At 33.4% G+C, this 27,786-nt stretch overlaps 1 protein-coding gene across 2 annotated transcripts in view; it reads left to right on the top strand.

The window, feature by feature from the left end:
* LOC139498738 (nucleoporin NUP42-like) overlaps positions 1 to 27,786 on the top strand; it is a 36,986-nt gene that overhangs the window by 6,772 nt on the left and 2,428 nt on the right. For both annotated transcript variants that reach the window (XM_071287274.1, XM_071287275.1), the window contains exons 4-6: positions 12,472 to 12,548; positions 14,313 to 14,399; positions 17,963 to 18,000. In XM_071287274.1, coding sequence (XP_071143375.1) covers positions 12,472 to 12,548; positions 14,313 to 14,399; positions 17,963 to 18,000 — 202 coding nt within the window. The remainder of the gene's footprint in view (positions 1 to 12,471; positions 12,549 to 14,312; positions 14,400 to 17,962; positions 18,001 to 27,786) is intronic.

The following is a 27,786-nucleotide window of genomic DNA, read 5'->3' as shown; positions in this document are numbered from 1 at the left end:
GTTGTCTGTTTTTCGGTCCTTTGCTGTAAGTGCCGAAATTCTATCTAAGTATAAAAAATTATCATATTTGTTATTATAATATAATTTAACGGCATATTTCTTCCTTTTCACCCATCCATTGAAGTTTTTACACCTCAAAATCATAAAACGGCTAAATTATGTCCCTTGCGAAAATTAGCACCCCACTCTAAGTAAAGTAAGACAAATGATTAGTTTTAGCTCTTTTAACTGGTTGCATGGCAATGATGGTGAGAAATGCACTGCAGTGCAGTGGCTTTATATTCTAGTCATGTATTCTTTTTTTTCATAGATATATCATCTCTGATAATTTAAGTTCGAATTTTGATAAAATTGGTAGAATGTCGGAATAAAACATGCGATTGATTGCACATTGTACAGTTGTTACACAAACCTTTCGTTCGAGTTAAGCGTACAAGGTACATGTATGTAGTACTGAATATCAGTTCAAGTTAAAACTCTTCAAAGTTCCAGTCATAAAAACGTTGAAAATATGCTGCACAGCTCTATATTTTGATATTTGAAAACAAAATAGTAGTGCATATGAATTAACTTCACATCCTACATATTTGTTTTCCATAACTTCCTCGGACTGTTGTACTAATAGTCCCATCCCAGAAACTTTAATAATTATGTAATTTAAAAGATCATTAAAATCATACTTAAAACAAAAGCAAATACAGACAAAAATGATATCATGCAGATTTTGTATCTATAAAATAAAATATTATACCTACCTGCCTACCCATGACAAAAAATATACCGAGCCAAGTTATTTTTTTTGGGAAAAAAATAAAATATTTTACCTACCTACCTACCCTGTTTCAAAAAATAGGGTCGGAAAAGGGCAAACAAACAATATTTTAATTTAGGCCTTACAGACAGCATAAAAAAATCAAGCTGTATGCCAACATCACTGTTTGTAACACGTTCTCATCTAAAATTAGAAATTCTCATATGCCACTTTACTCATTTTTGTGCGAAAAAGCTACATCTTTTGGGATGATTGATATATTTCGTGTTAAAAAGTCACTGTATAACATTAATAATATTTGTTTGTCATTTTTTGGCAAGATTTGTGGTCTTTTTTTGTAAATGCGAATCCAAAATTTCATCATTTTATCATAAACCATTTTCATAGGATGCTAAAATGAACTATTTCAACACACAGGAAATAGTTGAAGCAAATAAACCTAAAAAAGATACTCATTCTGCATTTTTGTTATACTTTTATGCCATTTTTGAAATATATACATAACGTAGCATTTACCCATCTTTATTTCATATGTTTCAATGAAAAATATGCTAAATTAAGTCTTTTTTCTCTTACTTGTATTTGTCAGGTCTGTATGCCTGCATACCAACCTGGTGTATGCTAAAACATCACTCTATGTGTATTCTAGAATTGATCAGGTCTGTATGCTAGCATACCGACCTGGTGTATGCTAAACTCTCACTCTATGCATATACTAGTATTTATCAGGTGTGTATGCTGGCATACCGACCTGGTGTATGCTAAACTCCCACTCTACGCATATACTAGTATTTGTCAGGTCTGTATGCTAGCATACCGACCTGGTGTATGCTAAACTCTCACTATGTAGCTACTAGTATGTGTAAGGTCTGTATGCTAGCATACCGACCTGGTGTATGCTAAACTCTCACTCTATGCATATACTAGTATTTGTCAGGTCTGTTTGCCAGCATACTGACCTGGCTTATGCTAAACTCTTATTCTATGTGTACAAATGTATACTTGAATTTGTCAGGTCTGTATACCAACATACTGACTGTATGCGTATACTAGTATCTGTTAAAGTCTGTATGCCTGCGTACCGACCTTTCGTATGCTAAACTCTCACTTTCTGCGTATATTAGTATTTGCTAGGTCTGTATTCCTGCATACAAATGTGTATTTGAACCTTCACAGGTACTTGTAAGCCTGCATGAATTCTAAAATTTTATTCTGGATTCATGTTTGAATTGGCAAGTCTGTAAGCCTGAATGCTAAGCATTTACTGTGTAGTAACATTTCTTATTTACTTATGTTAGCATAAAAAATAAGGAGATGTGTATGATTGTGAAAGAGACATACAAATGTATCTCCACCAAAGGCAGAATTACATGAATGTAAGGAATTACTTATATATATAGCCTACAACTTCGTTTGAATTTGAAAGAAAGCTCTCAATTCTTAACTGCAACATTCAGGGGTTTATTCCTGTATACCAACCTGCTTTTCAATAAACTCTTATAAAACAATGGAATTCATAGGTTTGATTATTGGCATACCAACCTTTAATCCTATACACATTGGAACAAAAAAGTTTGCATATTTGTTTGACATTTTTCAGTTCACAGTATTCTTGCATACAACACTGGTGTACGGTGAACACTTATTTTTCTTTCTTTGATATATATACACGATTTGATTGCTTGTATACCCATCTATGTTCTATATTGAAATGTAGTGTTAGTAAACACTACATTTCAATATAGAACATAGATGGGTATACAAGCAATCAAATCGTGTATATAAACACTACATTTCAATATAGAACATAGATGGGTATACAAGCAATCAAATCGTGTATATATATCAAAGAAAGAAAAATAAGTGTTCACCGTACACCAGTGTTGTATGCAAGACTTACATACATTTTAGTATTGTCAAACCAAGCTGGTGTTCAATGAGCTAGTGTAATTGTGTATGGTTTGCCTCCAGTCTAAAATGTCTGCATATTTGGTGGCACTTATTGGATATTTAGCAAGCTGAACGGTTTGCATTCTAACCAGACATATGTTGTATTCATATTTTAAATTGTAAAACTATCATTACCCATCATTCTCTAATTTAGTGAATTCAAGAGGGGCGAAAGATACCAGGAGAACAGTCAAACTCATAAATCGAAAATAAACTGACAACACTATGGCATGAAAAAGACAAACAGACAAATTAAAGTACTCAAGAAACAGCATAGAAAACTAGAGAAAGTCTGAGCAACACGAACTCTAACCAAAAACTTGGGATGATCCCAGGTGCTCCAGAAGGGTAAGCAGATTCTGCTCCACATGTGGCACCTGTCGTGTTGCTCATGTTATTACAAACCCGGTAAATAGTCTTATTCGGTAAGTCGCATTCATGAAAAGGGAAGGGGATTGTAGTAACGACGTAAGAAACATATCCGATATCATCTGTGAAACGATGATTCCATAACGGTCAACCAACTCGTGATGGCATCCGTAAAATTTACAAGGGATGATTTCATCTTCACCATTTGGAACTCTTGGTAAGAAATTGATGGAGAGAAAATGAAACTGTCTTAAAATCTGATATAGTTGGCAATATGCATACTGCATGTACTGTATAGATAGTGAAACAGCAATTTTTAGCTCACCTGGCCCGAAGGGCCAAGTGAGCTTTTCTCACCACTTGGCGTCCGTCGTCGTCGTCCGTCGTCGTCCGTCGTCGTCGTCGTTAACAATTTACATTTTGAACTTCTTCTAGAGAACCACTGAATGGAATGGAACCAAACATGGCATGAATGTTCCTTATGAGGTGCTGACCAAGTGTTGTTACTTTGTAGCCGATCCATCATCCAAGATGGCTGCCAGTGGGGGACTTAGTTTAACATAGGACGCTATGGGAAATGCATACAAATGACTTCTTTTAGAGAACCACTGAATGGAATGAAACCAAACATGGCATGAATGTTCCTTATGAGGTGCTGACCAAGTGTTGTTACTTTGTTGCCGATCCATCATCCAAGATGGCCGCCAGCCGGGGACTTAGTTTAACATAGGACCCTATGGGAAATGCATACAAATGACTTCTTTTAGAGAACCACTGAATGGAATAAAACCAAACATAGCATGAATTATCCTTATGGGGTGCTGACCAAGTGTTGTTACTTTGTAGCCGATCCATAATTCAAGATGGCCGCCAGCGGGGGACTTAGTTTAACATAGGACCCTATGGGAAATGCATACAAATGACTTCTTCTAGAGAACCACAAAATGGAATGAAACCAAACATTGCATGAATGTTCCTTATGGAGTGCTGACCAAGTGTTGTTACTTTGTAGCCGATCCATTATCCAAGATGGCCGCCAGCGGGGACTTAGTTTAACATAGGACCCTATTGGAAATGCATACAAATGACTTCTTCTAGTGAACCACTGAATGGAATGAAACCAAACATGGCATGAATGTTCCTTATGTGGTGCTGACCAAGTGTTGTTACTTTGTAGCCGATCCATCATCAAAGATGGCCCCCAGCAGGGGACTTAGTTTAACATAGGACCCTATGGGAAATGCATACAAATGACTTCTTTTAGAGAACCACTGAATGGAATAAAACCAAACATAGCATGAATGTTCCTTATGGGGTGCTGACCAAGTGTTGTTACTTTGTAGCCGATCCATCATCCAAGATGGCCGTCAGCGGGGGACTTAGTTTAACATAGGACCCTATGGGAAATGCATACAAATGACTTCTTTTAGAGAACCACTGAATGGAATGAAACCAAACATGGCATGAATGTTCCTTATGAGGTGCTGACCAAGTGTTGTTACTTTGTTGCTGATCCATCATCCAAGATGGCCACCAGCCGGGGACTTAGTTTAACATAGGACCCTATGGGAAATGCATACAAATGACTTCTTTTAGAGAACCACTGAATGGAATAAAACCAAACATAGCATGAATGTTCCTTATGGGGTGCTGACCAAGTGTTGTTACTTTGTAGCAGATCCATCATCCAAGATGGCCGCCAGCGGGGGACTTAGTTTAACATAGGACCCTATGGGAAATGCATACAAATGACTTCTTCTAGAGAACCACTAAATGGAATTAAACCAAACATAGCATGAATGTTCCTTATGGAGTGCTGACCAAGTGTTGTTACTTTGTAGCTGATCCATTATCCAAGATGGCCGCCAGCGGGGGACTTAGTTTAACATAGGACCCTATTGGAAATGCATACAAATCACTTCTTCTAGTGAACCACAAAATGGAATGAAACCAAACATGGCATGAATGTTCCTTATGTGGTGCTGACCAAGTGTTGTTACTTTGTAGCCGATCCATCATCCAAGATGGCCGCCAGCGTGGGACTTAGTTTAACATAGGACCCTATGGGAAATGCATACAAATGACTTCTTTTAGAGAACCACTGAATGGAATGAAATCAAACATGGCATGAATGTTCCTAATGTGGTGCTGACCAAGTGTTGTTACTTTGTAGCTGATCCATTATCCAAGATTGCCGCCAGCGGGGGACTTAGTTTAACATAGGACCCTATGGGAAATGCATACAAATGACTTCTTTTAGAGAACCACTGAATGGAATAAAACCAAACATGGCATGAATGTTCCTTATGAGGTGCTGACCAAGTGTTGTTACTTTGTAGCCGATCCGTCATCCAAGATGGCCGCCAGTGGGGGACTTTTGAATGAAATTAAACATGTTCCTTTCCTTATAAATGAGGTTGTGTTGTCACTTTTAGCCAAATTTTATATTTTTTTATATGATTTCAAAAACCCAAGTAGAATCAGGTGAGCGATACAGGCTCTTGAGAGCCTCTAGTTAAGTCGTTGCGTTTGCATCTCTGCCTGTCAACATGTTGTATGCCAAAGTTCTTGTTTGTTTTTTGTTATATACTTTTAGGGGGATGTTTGTATACAATTTGCTTTACAAAGATGTATGCGCCAAATATACATACATGTATTTTAATTATCGGTATTTATACAATTTGCAATGATCTGTCTTCACTGCATATCATAAATTGATATCTAACTGGACTAGCTAAGATATGAAAATTAGATAATTTATAGCAGCATACTATGATAACAAGTGTGTATAATGGCATATACACTGGAGTTGTAAAAATAAATCCTTCAATTAAGAAAGCCAAAGCATTGATGCCTTTTCTAGGTGTCGTCTTTGTCTAGTGAAGCCATGTAACGTTTTGTATTGGAAAACATAATAACCGTGAACCTTTTAAATATATCATATATACATGTACTTTTATATGATTAAACATGTGAACATTAAACTTCGTTACTAGAATATAGACATTAGTGAGCTTATATATATGGTGAAATATGTAATAGCTTGTTCCCTATGTTAATAACGGGCAAGATGGATTAGATCCCAGATACATATATCCTAAATAATGAATATGTCTAAAATATGTCCGTTTAGTGTTACATTATCACAATTAATGCTTTTAAAATTTATATCAACTAAGGTTCTTAGTTGTTGAATTGAAGTCAACTTCCCTTGAAAAAAAAATTTTGTCGCCACACATCTGATTAAAGATTCCTTAATAACATTCATTTTTCCAATTTGACTGACACTCTTGAAATGTGCTGTTCCGATAATTTCGCAATAAATGTATGTTTAATTTGTTTGGATTACTTCTTCTTTTGTTTTTTATTGCTTACTAAATTTTAAAAGTTTTCTGTCTGTCTTTCGATTTTGTTGGTAGCTTTTCATAAATTACCCTGTTACAGTAACAACTTCTTACTTACACACATCACATAATGCTGTAGTGATCATGTGACAAAATGTACTGTACAGTTTTCCAAAACAAGGACACATCATACAACCTCCTTGTAAAAATGTGAGATGTGGGATGATTGCAAATGAGACAACTATCCACCAAATTTCAAACGAAGTGGATGTAAGCAAGTATAGGCAACTGTACAGACTTCAACAATGAGAATAAACAATACCGTATATTCAGATGATAAAAGGACCCAACATGAAAAATAAGAAACAATAATTTATAGCAAAACAATTTACGGAAAAGAAATATGATATATAAACCAATGACAACTTCAACTACAAGGTCCTGACTTGGGACAGGCACATTAAGACTAGTGTGGCCAGTTTTAACATGGGAGCGCTCACCCCCTCTTTTTTTTTTACCTGGGACAACTGTTTCCCTAAAAATTGTTAAAATAAGACCTAAATGGATTAACTGAAAGGCATTGGCCATGCATTCTTGAAAATCTGGATAGGGGCTGAATTTCAATACTTTTTTTTAAACTCGGGAGACTTTAACTCAGTGGGAAAGCCAGAAGTTTCATAAGGGGTGGGATTGGGAGGGTACTGACTTCTTTAGAGATGGACCATTCCAGTATTGATTCCCTCAATAAATGAACTAAATTTTTCACACAAAGCACCCCTTTAAATTCGCCTCTGTAACTAATGCAAGGAGACATCACTATGGAATGATATGTACACACATAATCGTCTTTCTCATAAATACTTTCAAATAGCTTGTGTCGTCTTGCAAGGTTGCTTTTTTTTTAGGGGGGGGGGTTGCAGCTTGATAGTTAAACGACAGTAAATTTTGACACACGATGTCTGGCATGAAATCGATTGAAGTGGACAAACCCCTTGAGAAAACAAACGTTCCGTAATCAATAATCTTATTTTATAGTTTCTAGCCGGATTGAGTCAGTCGATCACTTCTAAAAAAAAGGGTGTTCTATGAAATTCGTGGAAAATGTACAAAAACAGCTAGGTTTACTTACAGTCAATGTATGTCTTGCTTCTGGTGTATTAAATATAGATGACAGAGCGTATTTTTCAATGAATTGACCATTTCTTCTCCGTGACGGGAACTCCTTCATCACAAATGTTGTTTATAAATGACGTCATGTAGAAGTGCGTGATAAGGTGTTATTATTGGTCATTCAACGCAAATAAATAGTCCATTTGTTCTTTGACTTTTTATCAATTACCAATACAAGGTGTACACAAACATTGTGTTTTGTCTCCAATTGATATTATTTCAATTAAGTGGACTGGTAAAAAGTAACTCACATAAGTCAATGCCCTCATTGTGCTATCCGTCTATAATTCCCTCCGCCTTACGTCAGAAGGTCCCTGACGTCATTTAAAATGTTGTCAACAACTTGGAACTTTTGCTTGTACTGCAGTACATGCATATTATGATCGCCTCATTTTTCCGTAATTTTAATTTGCAAAAAAAACAAAAACAGACAACTGCCATGTCAATACAGTGATCATAGTCGTGGAACTTGAAAATTGTTTTTCATTTTTAGATTTAGGCAGTATTCCGTGAACGCTTTACTGGTTTGCCTTGCAAATCATGATTAACGCTTTTCTATTTACAAGTTTATCGGGAGAAAATATATCTGTCAGTGGTAGGCTTTTAGTTTAAAAGAAAACAACTACTGAAGTAAAGGATTTTTTGGAAACGCCCAGGTTCGTATGCTAGCATACAGACCTGAGAAATACAATGTATAAGTTAAATGTAGACTTTAGCATACACCAGGTTCGTATGCTAGCATACAGACCTGAGAAATACAAGTTAGTTTATTACAATTCACTTCAGCATACACTAGGTGTTCAATATGCTAGATTCACGATTTTCATGTGCTTGATTAAAAAAATCAAAGCGCTGTAAGCGGTGAAGGCAGTTAACCAAAAACCAAGGCAACCGTAATTATGAAAACTGTGGCAATGTTGCCTCAACATTAAACATTCATATATAGTACATTCATGTTTATCTAATGATTTATTTATTAAGGCAATTAATTTATATGTTATCAAGGTTTCAAAAGCAATGCATATATCAATGTATATTTTTTTATGGTGAGTCTGCAGTGGTACAAGTTCCCAATGATTGCAGGTTGTTCTACTTGGTAGTTAACCTTGGTTTTATTTGACTGCTAGAAGTTCAATTTGACTTAGTATGAACATGTAATAGTATGAATGGACTGGTTTCCCTGGAAAGAAAACTGAGTTTGTGTTCTATAGTACAAAAGTTATGAGACACGAATCAGACAAATGTTCACTACAACAGGGATCAAAGGTGAGGTCTGACTGACCTGCCCATAGTAAATGTAAATGATTTGTTACTTTGTCCCATTCATATGAATATATATAAATTAGGGGTTGGGATCTCAACGGTTTTCAAGTTCTCAAACAGGTAGGGGTAGGCAGAGGATTTAGGGGGGCACGAATCAGACAAATGTTCACTACAACAGGGATCAAAGGTGAGGTCTGACTGACCTGCCCATAGTAAATGTGGGGCCCGCTCCAGTCACGCTTCATTTGGGAAAAAAATGGTTGCTTATATAGGGAATCACTGAAGCGTGACTGGAGCGGGCCCCACTTATAAAAATTTCTGGATCCGCCACTGGGGGAAGGGGTGACCCTAGGGACTTCCCCTACATTTCATTTTATTTGTTTTATTGTCCCATACATGAATATATATGGTTTAGGGGTGGGGATCTCATTGGTTTCCAAGTTCTCAAACAGGAGGGGTAGGGTGACCCCAGGGATTCCCCCTATATTTCATTTAATTAGTTATATTGGCCCACACATGAATATATATTATTCTGGTGTGGGGATCTCAACCGTTTCAAAGTTCTCAAACAGGAGGGTTGGGGTGACCTCAGGGACTCCCCCTATCTTTCATTTGAATTGTTATATTGTCTCGTACATGAATATATATGGTTAAGGGGTGGCAATCTAATTCAAATTATCAAACAGGAGGGGGTAGGGTGACCCAAGGGACTCCGGAGCCCTATATGTTATCTGATTTGTTATATCGTCCCATACATGAATATATATGGTTTAGGAGTGGGGATCTCGACCATTTTTAAATTCTAAAACAGGAGGGGTGGGGTGACCCCCAGCGACTTCCCTATATTTCATTTTTTATTTATTATATTGTCCTATACTTGAATATATGCAGGGGCTGATTCAGACGGGGGGGGGTTGCGGGCTTGCAAATTTGCAAAGCATGGGTTGTTCCCAGCTTAATAAAGAATATTCCGATAATTTTACCTCAAATTTTTTTTAGCCTCGTTCTGCTCGGCAAAACTTTAAGTTTGCGCCCCTCCTAACCTAAAATCCTGGATCTGCCCCTCATATGGTTTAGGGGTGGGGAGCACGACCGTTTCCAAGTTATCAAACAGGAGGGGGTAGAGTGCCACCTATATATCATATGATTTACTTACATTAAGGTATATATAATATAGTTGCATTATTTGTGAAAATAAAGAAAGAAACTTTCAGCTACTTTAATTGACCCTTCAAAATTGAGAAAAACAAATAACCCTTCGAAATTGCAGTAATATGTTTACACTTTAAAAGCATCTCACATGCATTATCATCATTTATCATTTATAAAGAAAATTTAGACTGTGATCAAGAACATGTATATTGTTAGATATACTGTTCCCAGCTGTCACTTTGTATTGGATTTTTAAATGATTAAAATTTGTCAAAAAGTAATTTTTAGTTTCTGAATAAAATATTTTTCTGCTTTTTTTTTCTTTTACATATATCTTTTGGTTTACAATTCTAGTGTTTATATTCATTTACCATGCATAGATGTATTTTTTCACCTGCTTGAATTTATTTTGTAAATGATCGCCAAACCCGGAATTACCCTAATTACCCTTATCCGCTTCCGGAATCGGATCCGATATTGTAAAATTTTGTCTTCACTTCTTCACGGCCGCCACGGTTATGTGTTTACAATGTTGTTTTTGTCAATCAGATACGATTTTACTCGAATTTATACAATATTTGTCGGCGATTTTCTGTATAAAGATAGCGGTTGAACAAAGTGAACATCGCTGTCATGACTAATAATGATAAAAAATAAGTTTTTAGCTCGTTTAATTGGAGACTGTGGTGAACGTGGTGAAAAGGTTTGCAAAGTAATTTCTTATTTTCTTTCAAGTGGAAGGTGACTACGTCGGGCGTAGCTAGAAACCAACTATCCTATTCGAAATTCCGCTTGCAAAAGTGGAAGGTCGCGGACCTCTGACCACCGCTAATTTGCACACCTGCCTCCAAATTGAAAAGCAACGAAAATTTCTTTTTCTAATTTGAAATTGCCGCCAACAGCATGAACAGTTGAACTTATTATATAATAGACTACTGACGTAGTTGTACTACGTATTGATGACAAACAATATTCCTACGACTTTTGTCATTTGGGAAATCTAAACGACTTGTCTTAAGAGATTTTCGGCGATTAAATATTTCATTCAATTGTTCTTTGACATCTTAGCTAAAAGCACAAGTCATAATGAACTACACAAGGATTCTTAATAAGCACTACTTCCTATGTGTAACTTTAAAACTTTTGGATAAATCGACGATCATTTAAGGTTTTTCTGGTCATATTTTTTGTAATCCAGAATAAAAAGTATTAAAAAAGTGTTCAATTAGTTATATATAACATAGTAGCGAGCTAGATAATAACAGTGGCAAGTATTTCAGCATTCATTGGGTAGAACACAAATCTAGGGTGCTCGCATAATGCAGCTTAACTGCATAAAAACATGTTTTTCTTATATTATTCTCGTTTTTGCATGAGTATTTCGTATAAGCAATAATTCGACCAATTTGAGTACGAATTATGACAAATGACCGTTAATGAGAATATCTAATTTTAAATGAGAACGTGTTCTGTCAAATCTTAAATATGTGGATCTTTACTCATGAATGACAAAGCAGAAAAGGAGGCGCATTGCCCATATCTAGTTTTCTTTCTATTGTTTTGTGGACTGACTACCTTTCAAATTTTTTTAAGGTTTTGTTTTGTTTGTTTTTCATGACTGTTGGTAGTCATGGTAGTGTTTCTAGGACTATTACCTTTAGTGGCAGATCCAGAATTTTTTCATAAGTGGGGGCCCACTGACTGCTAAGAGGGGGCCTACTTGGGTCATGCTTCAGTGATTCCCTAAATAATCAACTTTTCACAGTAAAGCCCTCCCCCCATAAATCCGCCTCAAAGTTTTCTTTTTGTTAATGGTTTGCCTGTTTTTCATTAAAGGTTTATAGCTATAGTGTTTTGATGGCTACTGCCTTTCAAAGTTTCTTCTTTTAGCCAATTTGTTTTTTGTCTGTATTGTATTGAATGTTTGTAGTGTTTTGCGTTTAATTGCAACATTATGTTTTAATGTACATGTATCAAACCTGATATGAATTTAATTGACCTGATACATTCCATATTTGGACAATTGCACACTGTGTAACAAATTTATCCTGATTTTTTGTTATATTACATATTATTATATTCAAATTCAATTATTCAGTATATTAGGACAGTTTCAACCAAACATATTTAGATATTTAATCAAAATCTGTGAAAAATGAAAAATATTAGAACTGAAGCAGTTACTTAAAAAAATAATTGTTATGAAGTCAATGGTATTTTTAAGGGAGATTATTCCAATTAACATTATAAAAAATTGTACTGAATATCATGATACAGTACACACAACGGAAATAACTATTTAGAGGTCAACACAAGGACATAACTATTTACAGATCAACAGAATGTTGTAAGATATTATGTTACAATTAATTCTTATATTACAAACATGCTACTATTTTTTATTCATCATGCTGCAGTACATCCATTTCCTATCTATTTTTTTTTTTACAGAATTCACAGATCACTCTCCAGAAGAATTAAGAACAGCTGCCTATGAAGCAATGCAATCAGGAAACATACAGCCTTATGTAAGACAGAACTTAAAGATTTTGCTAATCTGTTTAGAAAATAACAAGTTTTCTTAAAGAGTGTTTATATAGATAATATAAAAAAAAAAAGAACAAAAAAGCAGAAAAAGTATTAAGGGTGTGTGTGCTTGTTTACAAGATATAAGATTGGAAATTTGGCGGGAAATAATTCTCTGGCAGATATTTCAAAAACAAGAGAAGCTATAAAACAGCATGTTTAAAAAAAAATAATGAGTAAATATGTTCAGGACATGGGGGAAAAGTTAACAAGTTTACATTTAACATGTTTAACATGTTTAAGGATGTTTGCCACTCTGTTTCAAAATAACAAGCTTTTTAAAAGGTTAATTGAAAGTATATTATAATAACGGAACTCAAAAAGAAAAAAAAATGATGGATCTGTGTGCTTGTATTTGAGATATAATCCATTGCAAATTAGGGGCCAAATAATTCTCTGAAAATTTTTCACATAATTAACATCGTAGCTGTTTTCCAAAAACTGAAAAAAATAACAAGGATTTTATAAGATTTTCAATATGGGTTTTAAAACTATATGAAATAAGATAAGGAAAAGAAAAGTAGATGGATAAACCAAGAGGATTTCTAATGTCTGACAAATATTCAAATAAAAGAGGACAATGGAGGAGTGAACATCTATAATTTAATTTTTGCATTTAAAATCTCAGCTTAACTGAGGTTATCTCCCTTTGCCTAGTTAATTACATTATGACTATTTTACTTTGTCCAAGATTCAGCCAGAAGTATAATTTTATAAAAATGACAAACTTGTATAGGAATTGGAGAAGATCATTCATCAATTGTGTATAGAGTACTACAGATGGCTTGATAGCACAAACATCAACACCACAATTTGCTTGCTTTAAAAGCTATTATTTTGTCAAATTTTATGAAAATTAAATGAGCCAAATTGTCAGCCTACCTAAGATGGTACATGACACTACACTATAAATCAGCTGAACATTTTAATCACATTCTATAATGTTAAGGAAATATTAACCCTCTCAATGATAAAAAATAGTGTTCGTCAAACTGCTAAATCATGAATATATCCAACTATTTTTTATATTTTTGATGACTTTAATGTGACTCTTTTGTGACTGAGTCACTGTCCTCTTGCATATATAAACCCTCTGTTTTACATAATATTCCCTATTTAATATTCACATGTATACACGTACATCTTTTGAAAAAGTATTTAACAATCTTCTGAACTTTTGAAATGCAAATAAAGTAACAACATCAAAGGTCTTTCGGCCTTATCATAAAAACAAGTTTCAATCAATTTTTTTTCTCGACGATCCCTGCCTAGTGTTTGAAATTTATTTGAAAAATACAGAGCACGCAAAATAAGCATTTGAAAATCACGATGCACGTAAAATTAAATAAGCAGAACACGTTGAACAAGGCACCCCTCTTGCACGATTAAACGTCAAATAAAAAACTAAAAACATGTTGAACATGAAATTAAAAAAAACAGCGATCTTGTTGCACGAAAATAACCTTTCACCACCCTCTATTAATATAAACAATAACTCATTCAAGTATTTTTCCGGTGGATCAAGGGTAACCAGGTGATAAATATAGTGCATTCTACACAATGTTTAACTTTTCCCATGGAAACACATTAAACTAACAGCAGCAAATTTTAAACAGATATTTATTTCTGACCCACTGACAAATATTTCATGAATATTCAGGACATTCAAACTGTTAAGAATTCATTTTTTCTGGGTTTTTTTTCAGATTCAGCTAGCTGAAACATTGGTAAATGAATACAAACAGAAAAGATCTCAAGTAAAAAATATGACAATGACACTGAAACAGAAATTAGTAAGTTCATACTATGTTGCTTTTATTTCAAAGATCAGATCGGAAAGGATGATGTATTTTTGTAATCGTCCTTCTTTTGGACTCCTGTGATTTGCCAAAAAATGATTTAGAAAAACTTCTTACAAAGTTTGCAGATTGAATATCTTGACTTTTAAGTCATGATATAAAAAGTGTTGAAAGTATTCAAATTGATACAAGAAGATGTGGTTTGACTATGAGTGCCAATGAGATAACTCTCCATCCTAGTCACTATTTATAAAAGTAACCGTTATAGCATGTATAGGTCAAAGTACAGCCTTCAACATGGAGCCTTGGCTCACACCAAACAGCCAGCTATGAAGTTTTCCTATCAAATATTCATGGTTTTCCATCTTCCTCCTTAAAAAAACTGGCAACCAGGATATAGAAAACAGAGCAAAGATTGCTGAAATTATTTTTTGATACAAAAACAAGTAAAATAATATAAATGATGTTATTTTTCTGCTCATGAAAGACACAAAAATAACTTGCTCACCAAAATTATTTGGTTTACAGTATCCATCAGATTGTCTTTTCCAAAAGGAGTAGGGGCAATAACATGAATAAGGCCCTTATATCATGTATATGGCCCATAAAATACTGCATATTTTAAAATTATCATACATATTCTTGAATTACTGAAAACTTCACTAAGGTATAATAGCCTTTTCAATAGTCGTCTGGCGCGAAAAGGACGATAACTCAATTTTAGAATTTAATATTTTTGGAGACGGTCAATTTCCGGAATTCCATGCTTGATCATCCCGATTTTTTCTTTGGCCGTTGACAACATAATTATTGCTGCATTCTTTGACAATAAGGTATATTTAACAAGGCAGTATTATCAATGTATTATCGTGGTATCAATATATGTTAGAAATGTTAGATACCTGAATTATTTGTAATTTTGGCAAGGACAATTCATCACGTCCCTAGGCCTGAAAACATGATTTTGTAAAATATCACTTATTGGCATCTCCGGGCGGCAAGCCAGATTAATTTCCTGATAATCTTTACTACAGCATTCTGATTGTTATTAATTGCTACATATTACCGCTTTTTTGTAAATCGATGTTTGTTTACATTATCAACAAATGTGAGTAACATTCTTGGTCGAGTTGTCGTTTATGGTGTATAGTTTGTTCCAAACCATTGTTTGTTTCTGGTACAGGTTGGCAGTTGTTTATCAACAATAAAGTTGTTGCAACATAAACACATGTTATTTTCAGTGTGTATGTGTGTTTTTTTCTTTCTTTCTAATTAGTTATGATTGTTTATAAAAACAAAATGTTTTTAAATTCATTTGGAAGACAGGATTGTCATGTAATTGTTATTTCCCTTGTTTAAAAATAGAAATTGCGTGTTTCTATATTAAACGATTTGCATGACACTATTTAGGACATATTTGTTAAATAATATAGATATTGCTGTTTTGATTTCATTGTTAAAGAGAATTATATATGTTCTAAAATTCAATATTTGCATCGTTTCTTATCATTTATAACCTTTGTTGAAAGACTTAATCATTTTAGATAAGTTGTTTGAAAATATTGCTGGTTACAAACTTCCTTCTGTTGTTTGATTGAAAGCAGTCAATGACGCTTTTCAAGGACTGCCAACGCTAATACTGTATATGGTTGGTAACAACATTGAATGATTGAGATGTTTATGAACTGACATTCAGTCCGACCATTGGAAGCTGTGCTCTGCCGGATGCGCGCTCAATTATTGGAGTCATTCAATGCTACATTTCTCTACTTTAGGTCTACATAATTAAAATTGTACTTATTGAAAAAAAAATATATATTGTTTTCATTTAATTTATTTAGATAGCGCTATCACATTCGGCATCCATCGTATTTTTATTTATCAGTTGTCAAATTAGACCAATCTGTGGTCTGCATCCCCTGCATAATTGATCCTTTTACATACATGTCAGACCCCACTCCTTTATTTCTTTAATGGCTTTCAGTTATTTGGTGGACACAGGGAATTGATTCCCAGTTCCCTCCCCAAACTCCTACTTCACTCCATATTCTGTTCCCCTGTACTCTTATTTTTTCATCAACAAGAATTATCCCTGTTTTATCAAACTTTTCTCACGATTAAGACCACCCTGCCTCAAGCTTTCATCCATCAAATTCTCATTTCTAGTCCTCTTATTCCACAGTTCCCATAATTCTGTCCAACCTCTTTAAAGTGTTCCAATGACTCGCACCCATTAACAACCCATCATTCGACAAATTATATTAAACAACCTGATTTGTCCCCTATATGCAAAAATTACTAGTCAGGTTTTTTTGCTTTAATATAAATGGCAATTTTTTTCACGCATCTCGTTTTTGAACTCCCATGCGTATTTGTTACTATCATGACTATCAACTATATGGCATCAACAATGATCAAGGCACACAATTCAAACGATCTTTTCACAAAACCACAAAAATTGCATAGCAAATACATTCTCAGGATTTTTAATAAAGTTTACTTTGCGAGCACAGAGTGAGGAATTAATTATAAAACAATTTGGTAAAGCAAAATAAATATCTAAAAGATGTTTTAAAAATAGACTATAGTGGATGAGCTACCCCTTCGTGTAACAAGATTTATCTCTCCTGGGATTTAAACACATTGAGATTGAGATTGAATTGTTTCTCTTTAATAACAACCAGTTCCAAAGCAAGATTATTTCAATATTTGTTTGATGATTTTTAATTGATTAACAATATTTTGATAAAGGAAAAGGATAATACTTTCAATTTCGAGGTCTCACAAAGGTTTTTTCACCTTCTATTCTAATTTTACATTAAAAACCCAAATTTAGATGAAAAGGCTAGGTATAAGGTACTAAGAAAAACAATACAAATTTGACATCAAACAAGTTACCATGGCAACAAATCATGACTTTACTTGCATATTTTGTTAAATTTCGTGATTTTCCTTGTTTTTTTCATCAAATTTCAAGTATAGTTTAGATTGAAAAAGTATGTGCGCACCCAAGAAACAACTTTATATTTGGTGGGATCATGCCAATAGTTATAATAAACATGATAGATCTTCTGTTAAATTATTTTGTTGTTTCTTGGCTGCGCAGGATGTTTCCATAACGGAAATAAAGATAGAAAACTGCATAAAGCCTGTAATTTTTCATCGTTTTTGTGAAAATAGTACATATTGTGACGTAAATGCGACGTCATCAGATATGTATCTTTATGTTTTTCTTTTATATTTCTTGACCTTACACATTTCTAAACATTATGTGCCAATTTGAAATGGTTATCAAACATTTTATTTTCTTGGGCCAAATCTAGGCCTTAATGCCCCTACTTCTTTGTCGTCGACAGGTTAAACATATTAATGTGTCAACAATTTATCTTAATCATATTAATAATATCACTACACGTATTATCAAAATCAGTACCATGTGTGTCTGTTTGATATAACAGCTGTGGCGGATCAAAGGGGGTTCCAGGAATTGGAACCCCCCTTTTATGTTGATGATCAATGCATTTGAATGGGGATATATAATTTTTTTTCTGTTACAGATATCAATGATTGAAGATTACAGACTGAACAAAAACAAGTATGTTTAAGATAAAAACTATTATTGTTGTGCACACAAGGGGCTTTCTTGACCTCTCTTCAGATTTTGAAATATATTCCATCATTAAAACAAAGGTTAAGAAAAGATCAAGAATAACAACTATCTTGTCCAATTTCTAATTTTGTAGTATTTCCTGGAAGATTTTGTCCATTAATACAGAGCCTCAGTTGCCAATGCAAGTGCATGACATTGTTCATTTATCATGTTTATAGTGATAACTAGCCTGTCAACACTGATGTGATTTTAAAACCCTTCAAGTGTTAAGGTGTGATAAAATCTGACCTTAATCTGTTAATTGTCAGCTTTCTTACTAATCAGTCAGTAATTTCCACACAGTACCTGACTTCTGCTATGGTATATATCAAATTGTGATGACATTGAAACATTGACCATATTCTAGAATTCCATGGATGATTTGTGTCATGAACATCTTCCTGATGTCTTTTCTTTTCCATTTTTATACGACCACAAAATGTTTTGTAGTCGTATATTGGTATCAAGTCATCCTCATCGTCCAAAGACATTTGGTTCCGCACAATTACTTTAGTAAATATGAATAGAAAACTATGAAATTTAAACACAAGGTTTATAACCACAAAAGGAAGGATGGGATTGATTTTGGGAGTAATGGTCCCAACAGTTTAGGAATTAGGGGCAAAAAAAGGGCCAAAATAAGAATTTTTCTAGTTTCCAGACAATATCTTGTGGAATATTATGGTGTATGGATCTCTCTGAAATTATACCACAAGTTTTCATACCACAAAGGAATGGTTAGGATTGGCTTTGGGGGATATGGCTCAAACTGTTTAGGAATTTTAGGGCAAAAAAATGGTTTCCTTGTTAATAGACAATTTAAAAAAAAATACAAATCATATGTTTGGATAAACTCCCTTACACTTAAATTGTGTATACAGAAAATGTTGTATTGTCTTGAGGTGATTAGCTGTCAATTTATTATACCCCCGCTTTAAAAAAGGGGGGGTATACTGTTTTACTTCTGTCTATCCTTCCGTCAGTCCGTCCGTCCCATAAATATTTTTCGTTGCATTTTTCTCAGGAACTACAATACAAGGATTTCTGAAATTTGGTTTCAGGGTTTATCTAAGTCAGCTATACCGTGTGATGCTTTTTCAGATTGATCACTTGACAACTTCCTGTTTACCGAACACTTGTATGATTTTACACATGATAGCCAAGTTGAAAATTTTCGTCACATTTTTCTCAGGAACTACAATACAAGGATTTCTAAAATTTGGTTTCAGGATTAATATAAGTCAGCTATACCATGTGATGCCTTTTCAGATTCATCACACGACAACTTCCTGTTTACCGAACACTTGCATATTTTTACACTATTAATATTATCCACTTGCGGCGGGGGTATCATCAGTGAGCAGTAGCTCGCAGTTTCACTTGTTTTTAAAAGTTATATATTTTTAGAAATGCGGATTAAGGAGGGAGGGGGGGGGGGGGGTGTCAATTCACAACAGCATAGTGTATTGCACAAAAGCAAAAAAATTAATACAAATTCTAATCCTATAACCAATTCTTAGTTCTTTGACAGTTTTCTGTGTCAGAAACTTATTACATTGTATTATGTATCAAATATTTAATTACAATCCAAATGCAGACCTGTATCAAGCACGAATATTGTGTCCATTTTTGCCCCAACTGTCCAGGGTTGGATCTCTGCAGTCATATCCTGCTGCGCTCAGTGAAGCAATTTTTTTTTGTATCATGTTAAAAAAAAAGGGTAATAAAAAATCTGTTCACCACACATGTTTTTGATAGTCCATACCTTCATCAGAAACACTAATACGTGTGACTTAACATTTCTAAAAGCTTTAAATACCAATACATTTTGTTTTATGGCCTAGCCACAATCAGATGTACATTTTGTGTTTCACATGAGGTTAAAAATGAATATCACATCAGGAAAAAACTCTTTTGATATTTTGGTACAGAAATGGTTTAAATTATAAAAAATTGCCATAGTTAGGCTAACACTGGAAGCATTTATATAAGAAATATTGGAAGAAATATTTAATATTTTTGGAAAGTTTGCTATAGCTTGCTATAGCTACTTTCCATAGGCGTCGGCCTCAACTACAGGTGAGACAGACTATTGCAATGTTGTGCTCCAAGATAATGTAGTACTAATGTTCGAATTCTGATTCTTGGATATTTTGAGTTGCTACTCTAAGTCTTTTGAAAAGATTACAACTTGAATAAAAAAGGAATGAATGTTCACCGACAATTCAGATGAATCCTGTTTACCGAACACTTGTATGATTTTACACATGATAGCCAAGTTGAAAATTTTCGTCACATTTTTCTCAGGAACTACAATACAAGGATTTCTAAAATTTGGTTTCAGGATTTATATAAGTCAGCTATACCGTGTGATGCCTTTTCAGATTCATCACACGACAACTTCCTGTTTACCGAACACTTGCATATTTTTACACTATTAATATTATCCACTTGCGGCGGGGGTATCATCAGTGAGCAGTAGCTCGCAGTTTCACTTGTTTTTAAAAGTTATATATTTTTAGAAATGCGGATTAAGGAGGGGGGGGGGGGTCAATTCACAACAGCATAGTGTATTGCACAAAAGCAAAAAAATTAATACAAATTCTAATCCTATAACCAATTCTTAGTTCTTTGACAGTTTTCTGTGTCAGAAACTTATTACATTGTATTATGTATCAAATATTTAATTACAATCCAAATGCAGACCTGTATCAAGCACGAATATTGTGTCCATTTTTGCCCCAACTGTTCAGGGTTGGATCTCTGCAGTCATATCCTGCTGCGCTCAGTGAAGCAATTTTTTTTTTGTATCATGTTAAAAAAAAAGGGTAATAAAAAATCTGTTCACCACACATGTTTTTGATAGTCCATACCTTCATCAGAAACACTAATACGTGTGACTTAACATTTCTAAAAGCTTTAAATACCAATACATTTTGTTTTATGGCCTAGCCACAATCAGATGTACATTTTGTGTTTCACATGAAGTTAAAAATGAATATCACATCAGGAAAAAACTCTTTTGATATTTTGGTACAGAAATGGTTTAAATTATGAAAAATTGCCATAGTTAGGCTAACACTGGAAGCATTTATATAAGAAATATTGGAAGAAATATTTAATATTTTTGGAAAGTTTGCTATAGCTTGCTATAGCTACTTTCCATAGGCGTCGGCCTCAACTACAGGTGAGACAGACTATTGCAATGTTCTGCTCCAAGATAATGTAGAACTAGTGTTCGAATTCTGATTCTTGGATATTTTGAGTTGCTACTCTAAGTCTTTTGAAAAGATTACAACTTGAATAAAAAAGGAATGAATGTTCACCGACAATTCAGATGAATCCTGTTTACCGAACACTTGTATGATTTTACACATGATAGCCAAGTTGAAAATTTTCGTCACATTTTTCTCAGGAACTACAATACAAGGATTTCTAAAATTTGGTTTCAGGATTTATATAAGTCAGCTATACCGTGTGATGCCTTTTCAGATTCATCACACGACAACTTCCTGTTTACCGAACACTTGCATATTTTTACACTATTAATATTATCCACTTGCGGCGGGGGTATCATCAGTGAGCAGTAGCTGGCAGTTTCACTTGTTTTTAAAAGTTATATATTTTTAGAAATGCGGATTAAGGAGGGGGGGGGGGTCAATTCACAACAGCATAGTGTATTGCACAAAAGCAAAAATATTAATACAAATTCTAATCCTATAACCAATTCTTAGTTCTTTGACAGTTTTCTGTGTCAGAAACTTATTACATTGTATTATGTATCAAATATTTAATTACAATCCAAATGCAGACCTGTATCAAGCACGAATATTGTGTCCATTTTTGCCCCAACTGTTCAGGGTTGGATCTCTGCAGTCATATCCTGCTGCGCTCAGCGAAGCAATTTTTTTTTGTATCATGTTAAAAAAAAAGGGTAATAAAAAATCTGTTCACCACACATGTTTTTGATAGTCCATACCTTCATCAGAAACACTAATACGTGTGACTTAACATTTCTAAAAGCTTTAAATACCAATACATTTTGTTTTATGGCCTAGCCACAATCAGATGTACATTTTGTGTTTCACATGAAGTTAAAAATGAATATCACATCAGGAAAAAACTCTTTTGATATTTTGGTACAGAAATGGTTTAAATTATGAAAAATTGCCATAGTTAGGCTAACACTGGAAGCATTTATATAAGAAATATTGGAAGAAATGTTTAATATTTTTGGAAAGTTTGCTATAGCTTGCTATAGCTACTTTCCATAGGCGTCGGCCTCAACTACAGGTGAGACAGACTATTGCAATGTTCTGCTCCAAGATAATGTAGTACTAGTGTTCGAATTCTGATTCTTGGATATTTTGAGTTGCTACTCTAAGTCTTTTGAAAAGATTACAACTTGAATAAAAAAGGAATGAATGTTCACAGACAATTCAGATGAATTTAACTTCATTTTAAAAATAAGTATCACAAACACTACTTTGCGGATCGGCCATTGGCTGAAGAGAAAATCAAAAGAAATCTACGCGAGACAGCGTTTCATTCATGAATATTTTATGAATGAACATTTTCCCGCACTATTTTTTTCTCTGTACGATATTTACAACTGTTTATTATTGAATAAGTAAAAGCCCGAGTGTATCGAAAGAGTCCAGTATGCGAGCAAGTTGATATTTGACCAAGTTGTCGGATAATTGACAAGTGATAATGGTTTGATTTATTTTAACAATACACAGGTGTAGAATATGAAATAATCAATAATTAACTGGCTTATGTCTCACGCCAAGAATGAGTTAAGGTAAATACCGGCTTTAATAGAAAAGTGCATTGTTTTGTCAAACTGACATCGATCTGAAAATTTTGATGCAAAAAATCATTTGAAAACTTAATTCCATTATTTAAATACTAACTGTTTCACATTCCAATGTGGATATAAGGACCTTCACTCGTTCAGCATACTCAAGTGTATCAAACTGACAACAGAAAAACGTTTTAATGACAATTAGTATCATAGCATCTGTATAATTTAAAAGCAATCGAGTCATCATCTACTTCTGAGAATATTATAGTTCAGTGTATCAAAACCTAGATCAAGCTAAAGACAAGTGCTGTAGAAATTATTAAATTGATTTAATAACGTTGGTCCATGTACTAGCAAAATGACTTTCTTAGTGCTTAACAACGCAGTGGCGGATCCAGAAATTTATCCTTGCACTTTATACCTGGGGCAGTATGATTCTTTAAGATTGACCTATAATCAACAATGTGTCGTCCTAACACCGATGCAATGATTACTAGTATATCAAATAAATGGCTTAAAACAAAAATCTCAAATGGGATTGCCTCAATGGTTATTACACAGCAGCAGCTAAAACGGGTTGTAGGGTTATAAGCACCTCAGATCAACATTGTATGAATCTAGTGTATATAAACTTTTTTTTCCTGAGGTCATACTTCAATTGTTATTCCCCAAACATATTGAGTTTTATCCTTGTTTTTTCTGTAAGTATGTACGTCCCTTTCTCTAACTTTAGTTTGCCTGAACCAATTTTCAGTATACCCTATCAAGTATATATATACCCTTATATATAAGTTTGACTTGTAGCTTTCTTCGGTTATACATTTATCAGGTGAACATAAAAACGGTCTTTAGATTTAGAAGAATAGATATATAAAACAAGAATGTGTCCATAGTACACGCACGCCCCATCTGAAATCATTTTCAGTGGACCGTGAAAATGGAGTAAAAACTCTTAATTTGGAATTTAAATTAGAAAGATTATATCATAGGGAACATCTGTAATACTAAAATAACGTGGTCCAATTTGTCAGCAGTCATGGGGTAAAAACGACAAATCATAGAATTCAATTTTATATATATCCAATATAGCACAATGCTGTTGATTAAAAAATACTCCATTCCAGGACCTTTTGTTTTCCAAATAATTAATATTACCAATAATTGATAAGTTCAGGTCGACCGATTCAAACAGAAAGATTTTGAAAGCAGAGAAAACTTTGCATCTTATAATCGGCATGACTTTATCAGATGACAATCCCAATACTAAAATAAGGCTTACGCATAGTTATATACTTTAATTCAGTCACGGACCCAAGATGATCACTGTGTTTTGTAGTGTGTACTAAGTTTCAAATTGATTGGACTTCAACTTCATCAAAAACTACCTCGACCAAAAACTTTAACCTGAATGGGACAGACAGACCAATGGACGGAAGGATGGACGGACGAACGGACTCACAGACCAGAAAATATAATGCCCATAAATGGGGCATAAAAAGTGAATTTTAGAAATTGCTGGCGAGACAATGGTTAAGTTTGAAAAATCAAAACTGTGATTAAATACATATTTGAAATAATACATGTCTATAACCTACATGACCTATTTGAAATAATACACATATACAGTTGCAAACTTTCCAGAGGTGCTATCCAGCACTTTGATTATTAAATAAATGGTGTTTAAAAACTGCATAATTTTCTTTAATGGTTGCCTTCAAGACATGGTCACCAGTGTCAGATTTTTGGTCAATGACAAAGACAACAAAATATGTTTAGAATTATTGAATATCAAACATTTTAATTAAAAAAATATTAACAAGAACATGTTTAACTCACAGTTATTTCAAACAACAGTAGCTTTCTTTGATCACTAATCTTATCTGATCAAACTATACCTAAACTAATCCATAAATAACAAAACTTCCAAAAAAAACCCCTTTCTTTTGGTGTATAGAACATTAAAATAACTTTATACATATTCTTACAATAAACAATCAAACTAGCAATACAATTTATCTGTTTCGTCTACGGACAAGACATTGTATTCATATTTAATGAAATGCATTATTAAAACCTAATTTTTGACATAGTTGAAAGTGTTCTCTTGAAAAAAAAACATACATTTTATCAGGTTTATTTATGAAATGATGCTTAACTTGGAGGAAAATGGAAACAAATACATCGTGATAATGTCTACCGACAAGACATTTTATTGATATTCAATTAAATGCTTTCAAAGATGATTGTTAAAGTTAAGATTAAAAGTTACCGATTAAATTTTAAGTTGTGTTTTTTAAATTTTGGAAAATATAAAAATGTACCCATAAATATCTCAATAATTTATTGATTAAGCCAAAATGAAGACACATTCTTTTAACTGAAATCCATATATCTGACTGTTTAAAACAATCAAACTATTATTAAAACTCAATTTTGACAGTTGAATGTGTTCTCTTGAAAAAATAACATACATTTTATCTATCAAATTAGGCTAAACTCAATGAAATTGGATACAAATATATTGTGGTAATGTCTACGGACAAGACAATTTCAGTTAAAAAACAGATCTGTTAGAATTAATTGTGACTATGTTTATGTTGAAAATACTGAGTTTTAATTTGAATAGATAACTTTCATCACCTATAAATAAAATTGAAGTTCCAAAGCAGACACATAATTGAATTTAATACTTGTTATGTACAAGTGTCTTGTCCGTAGACACTTCCTCATATGCTGGTAATACTGAAATGCAAAAGATAAAGTCAGAGCGAGAGAAATGCTATCTCTTCATTTAATTTAGTTAATCTTTAAAGGTTTGCAGCAACTGGAATATATAAATATTGAAGTAAAATAAGGTATGCTTTTTATCATGTTTATGACTGATAATCTGCCCCTTTTTAAAATCCACTCCTGTAAAGTAATTTTATAAAAAATTAGAACACTTAAATTACCATTTATTAATTAAAAATAAGATACTTTTAAGTTTAAACAACACATACGACTAATTTAGACCCATAAAGCCAAGCAATATTGATAAAAAGCCATGTCTACGGACAAGACATTCTGACATAATTTTCAAATTCTTCCTCTATTAATAGATGGTAGAAAAAAATGTAAGTAGTGTTTTCATATCTACAAAAGAACAGGAATTTAGCAATGCAACATTAATGTTATTATACCAGTTTACTAGGGAATGCATGTCTACGGACAAGACATTTTTTCAATTTATTTGTATATCCAACTTTGATGGCATATATCTCCAGCTAGGGTACTGCAATATTGATATATGAGGTAGTTTTTGATTAATGTATATACTAGAGAAAACAAAACACATAATCATGATAATAGCATAAATTTGATTATTTTTTCTCTTTTATCACTACACTGAGCAAGCTAAAAACAAAAGTACAAAATTTCATAACAAACGCATATATAGTATTCCACTTGTTATCATAACTTTGTAACCACTGAAGATTTTTTGTTGCAACAACCAGTAAAAGAAAGATGAATAAATTGTCTATAACAGTGAACCAATAATGTAGTTCAAATTAACTTCACTTACTAACTATCAATTGATAAAAACAGCGTAATTTTAAATGAAACAACATAACATGAAATTTTGCCCATTTTCAGTGTCATGAGTGTGTATTTTAGTGGGTTTTGTTCAAAACGGTATCACCTATACATGATATTTGATATTCATTATGAAGCCCTCAATTCTCTTCTTCAGTTCAAAGATGTTTTACTTATGTTAAGTTTATCTTCTTGTTTTTACAAGCCTATAACATAGACCCAATATGAAATGTACATCTGATCTTGGCAAGGCCGAAAATAGAGCAAAAGCAAAATGGGGCTCTTTAGTACAGCCAAATTAACTTAGCCCAAAAACCAGTTATTTAGAAGTATTTCTTTTGGACAGTAAATTCATATCTTTAAAACGTTGTACCTAAGCTTACTTATTTATATTTTTAATGTTTGGTGTCCTACTTTTTGGACAACTAATAACAAATTAGAGAAAACTTTGTTACCTCTATAACTAACAATATGGATAATTTTATGTTGTTAAAAGTAATCATGAATTGTTCGACAGCTTATAACATACTTATTTTTTTCACAGGACTTAAAATTCAAAATGCATGACTCCAACTTTTTTATATTCAACTGATGTCGTATGGGCATTATGTTTTTCATTCTGTGTGTCTGCCTGTCCTGCTTCAGTTTAAAGCTTTTGGTTAAGCTATTTTTTAATGAAGTTGAAGTCTCTTCATCTTCAAACTTAGTACACATGTTCTCTATGATATGATATTTCTAATTTTAATGCCAAATTGGAATTTTGACTCCAATTTCACAGTCCACTGAACATCCCTGAAATATGGACACATTCTTGTTTACAATATGATTAAATCCCCTTTCTTGTTATTTGAGACATTAAACATGAACATATATATATATATATATATAGGGAAGAGGTATGAAAAACATTTGCATGTTAGCCACTCAAAGGACGATCACTGTGTTCTAAGTAAACTTCTCCTTATAAAAACCTTTGTAAAACTTTGTTTGTATAAGTTTATTTAAAAAAGTGGGGGTATACCTCTGTCTGTCCATCCGTCAGTTTGTCAATCCCTTGAATATTTTCGTAACATTTTTCTCAGGAACTACAATACAAGGGTTTCTGAAATTTGGTTTCAGGGTTTAAAAATGTCAGCTATTCTGTGTGATGCATTTTCATTTTCATCATTTAACATCTTCCTGTTTACCAAACACTTGTATCATTTTACACATGATAGCCAAGTTGAAAATTTTTGTCACATTTATCTCAGGAACTACATTACAAGGATTTCTGAAATTTGGTTTCAGGGTTTATATAAGTAAGCTATACTGTGTGATGCGTTTTCAGATTCTTCCTGTTTATCCAAATATTT

Source organism: Mytilus edulis, chromosome 12 (assembly GCF_963676685.1).
Source record: "Mytilus edulis chromosome 12, xbMytEdul2.2, whole genome shotgun sequence".
Lineage (NCBI taxonomy): Eukaryota > Metazoa > Mollusca > Bivalvia > Mytilida > Mytilidae > Mytilus > Mytilus edulis.
This window is presented reverse-complemented; position numbering and strand designations above follow the sequence as displayed.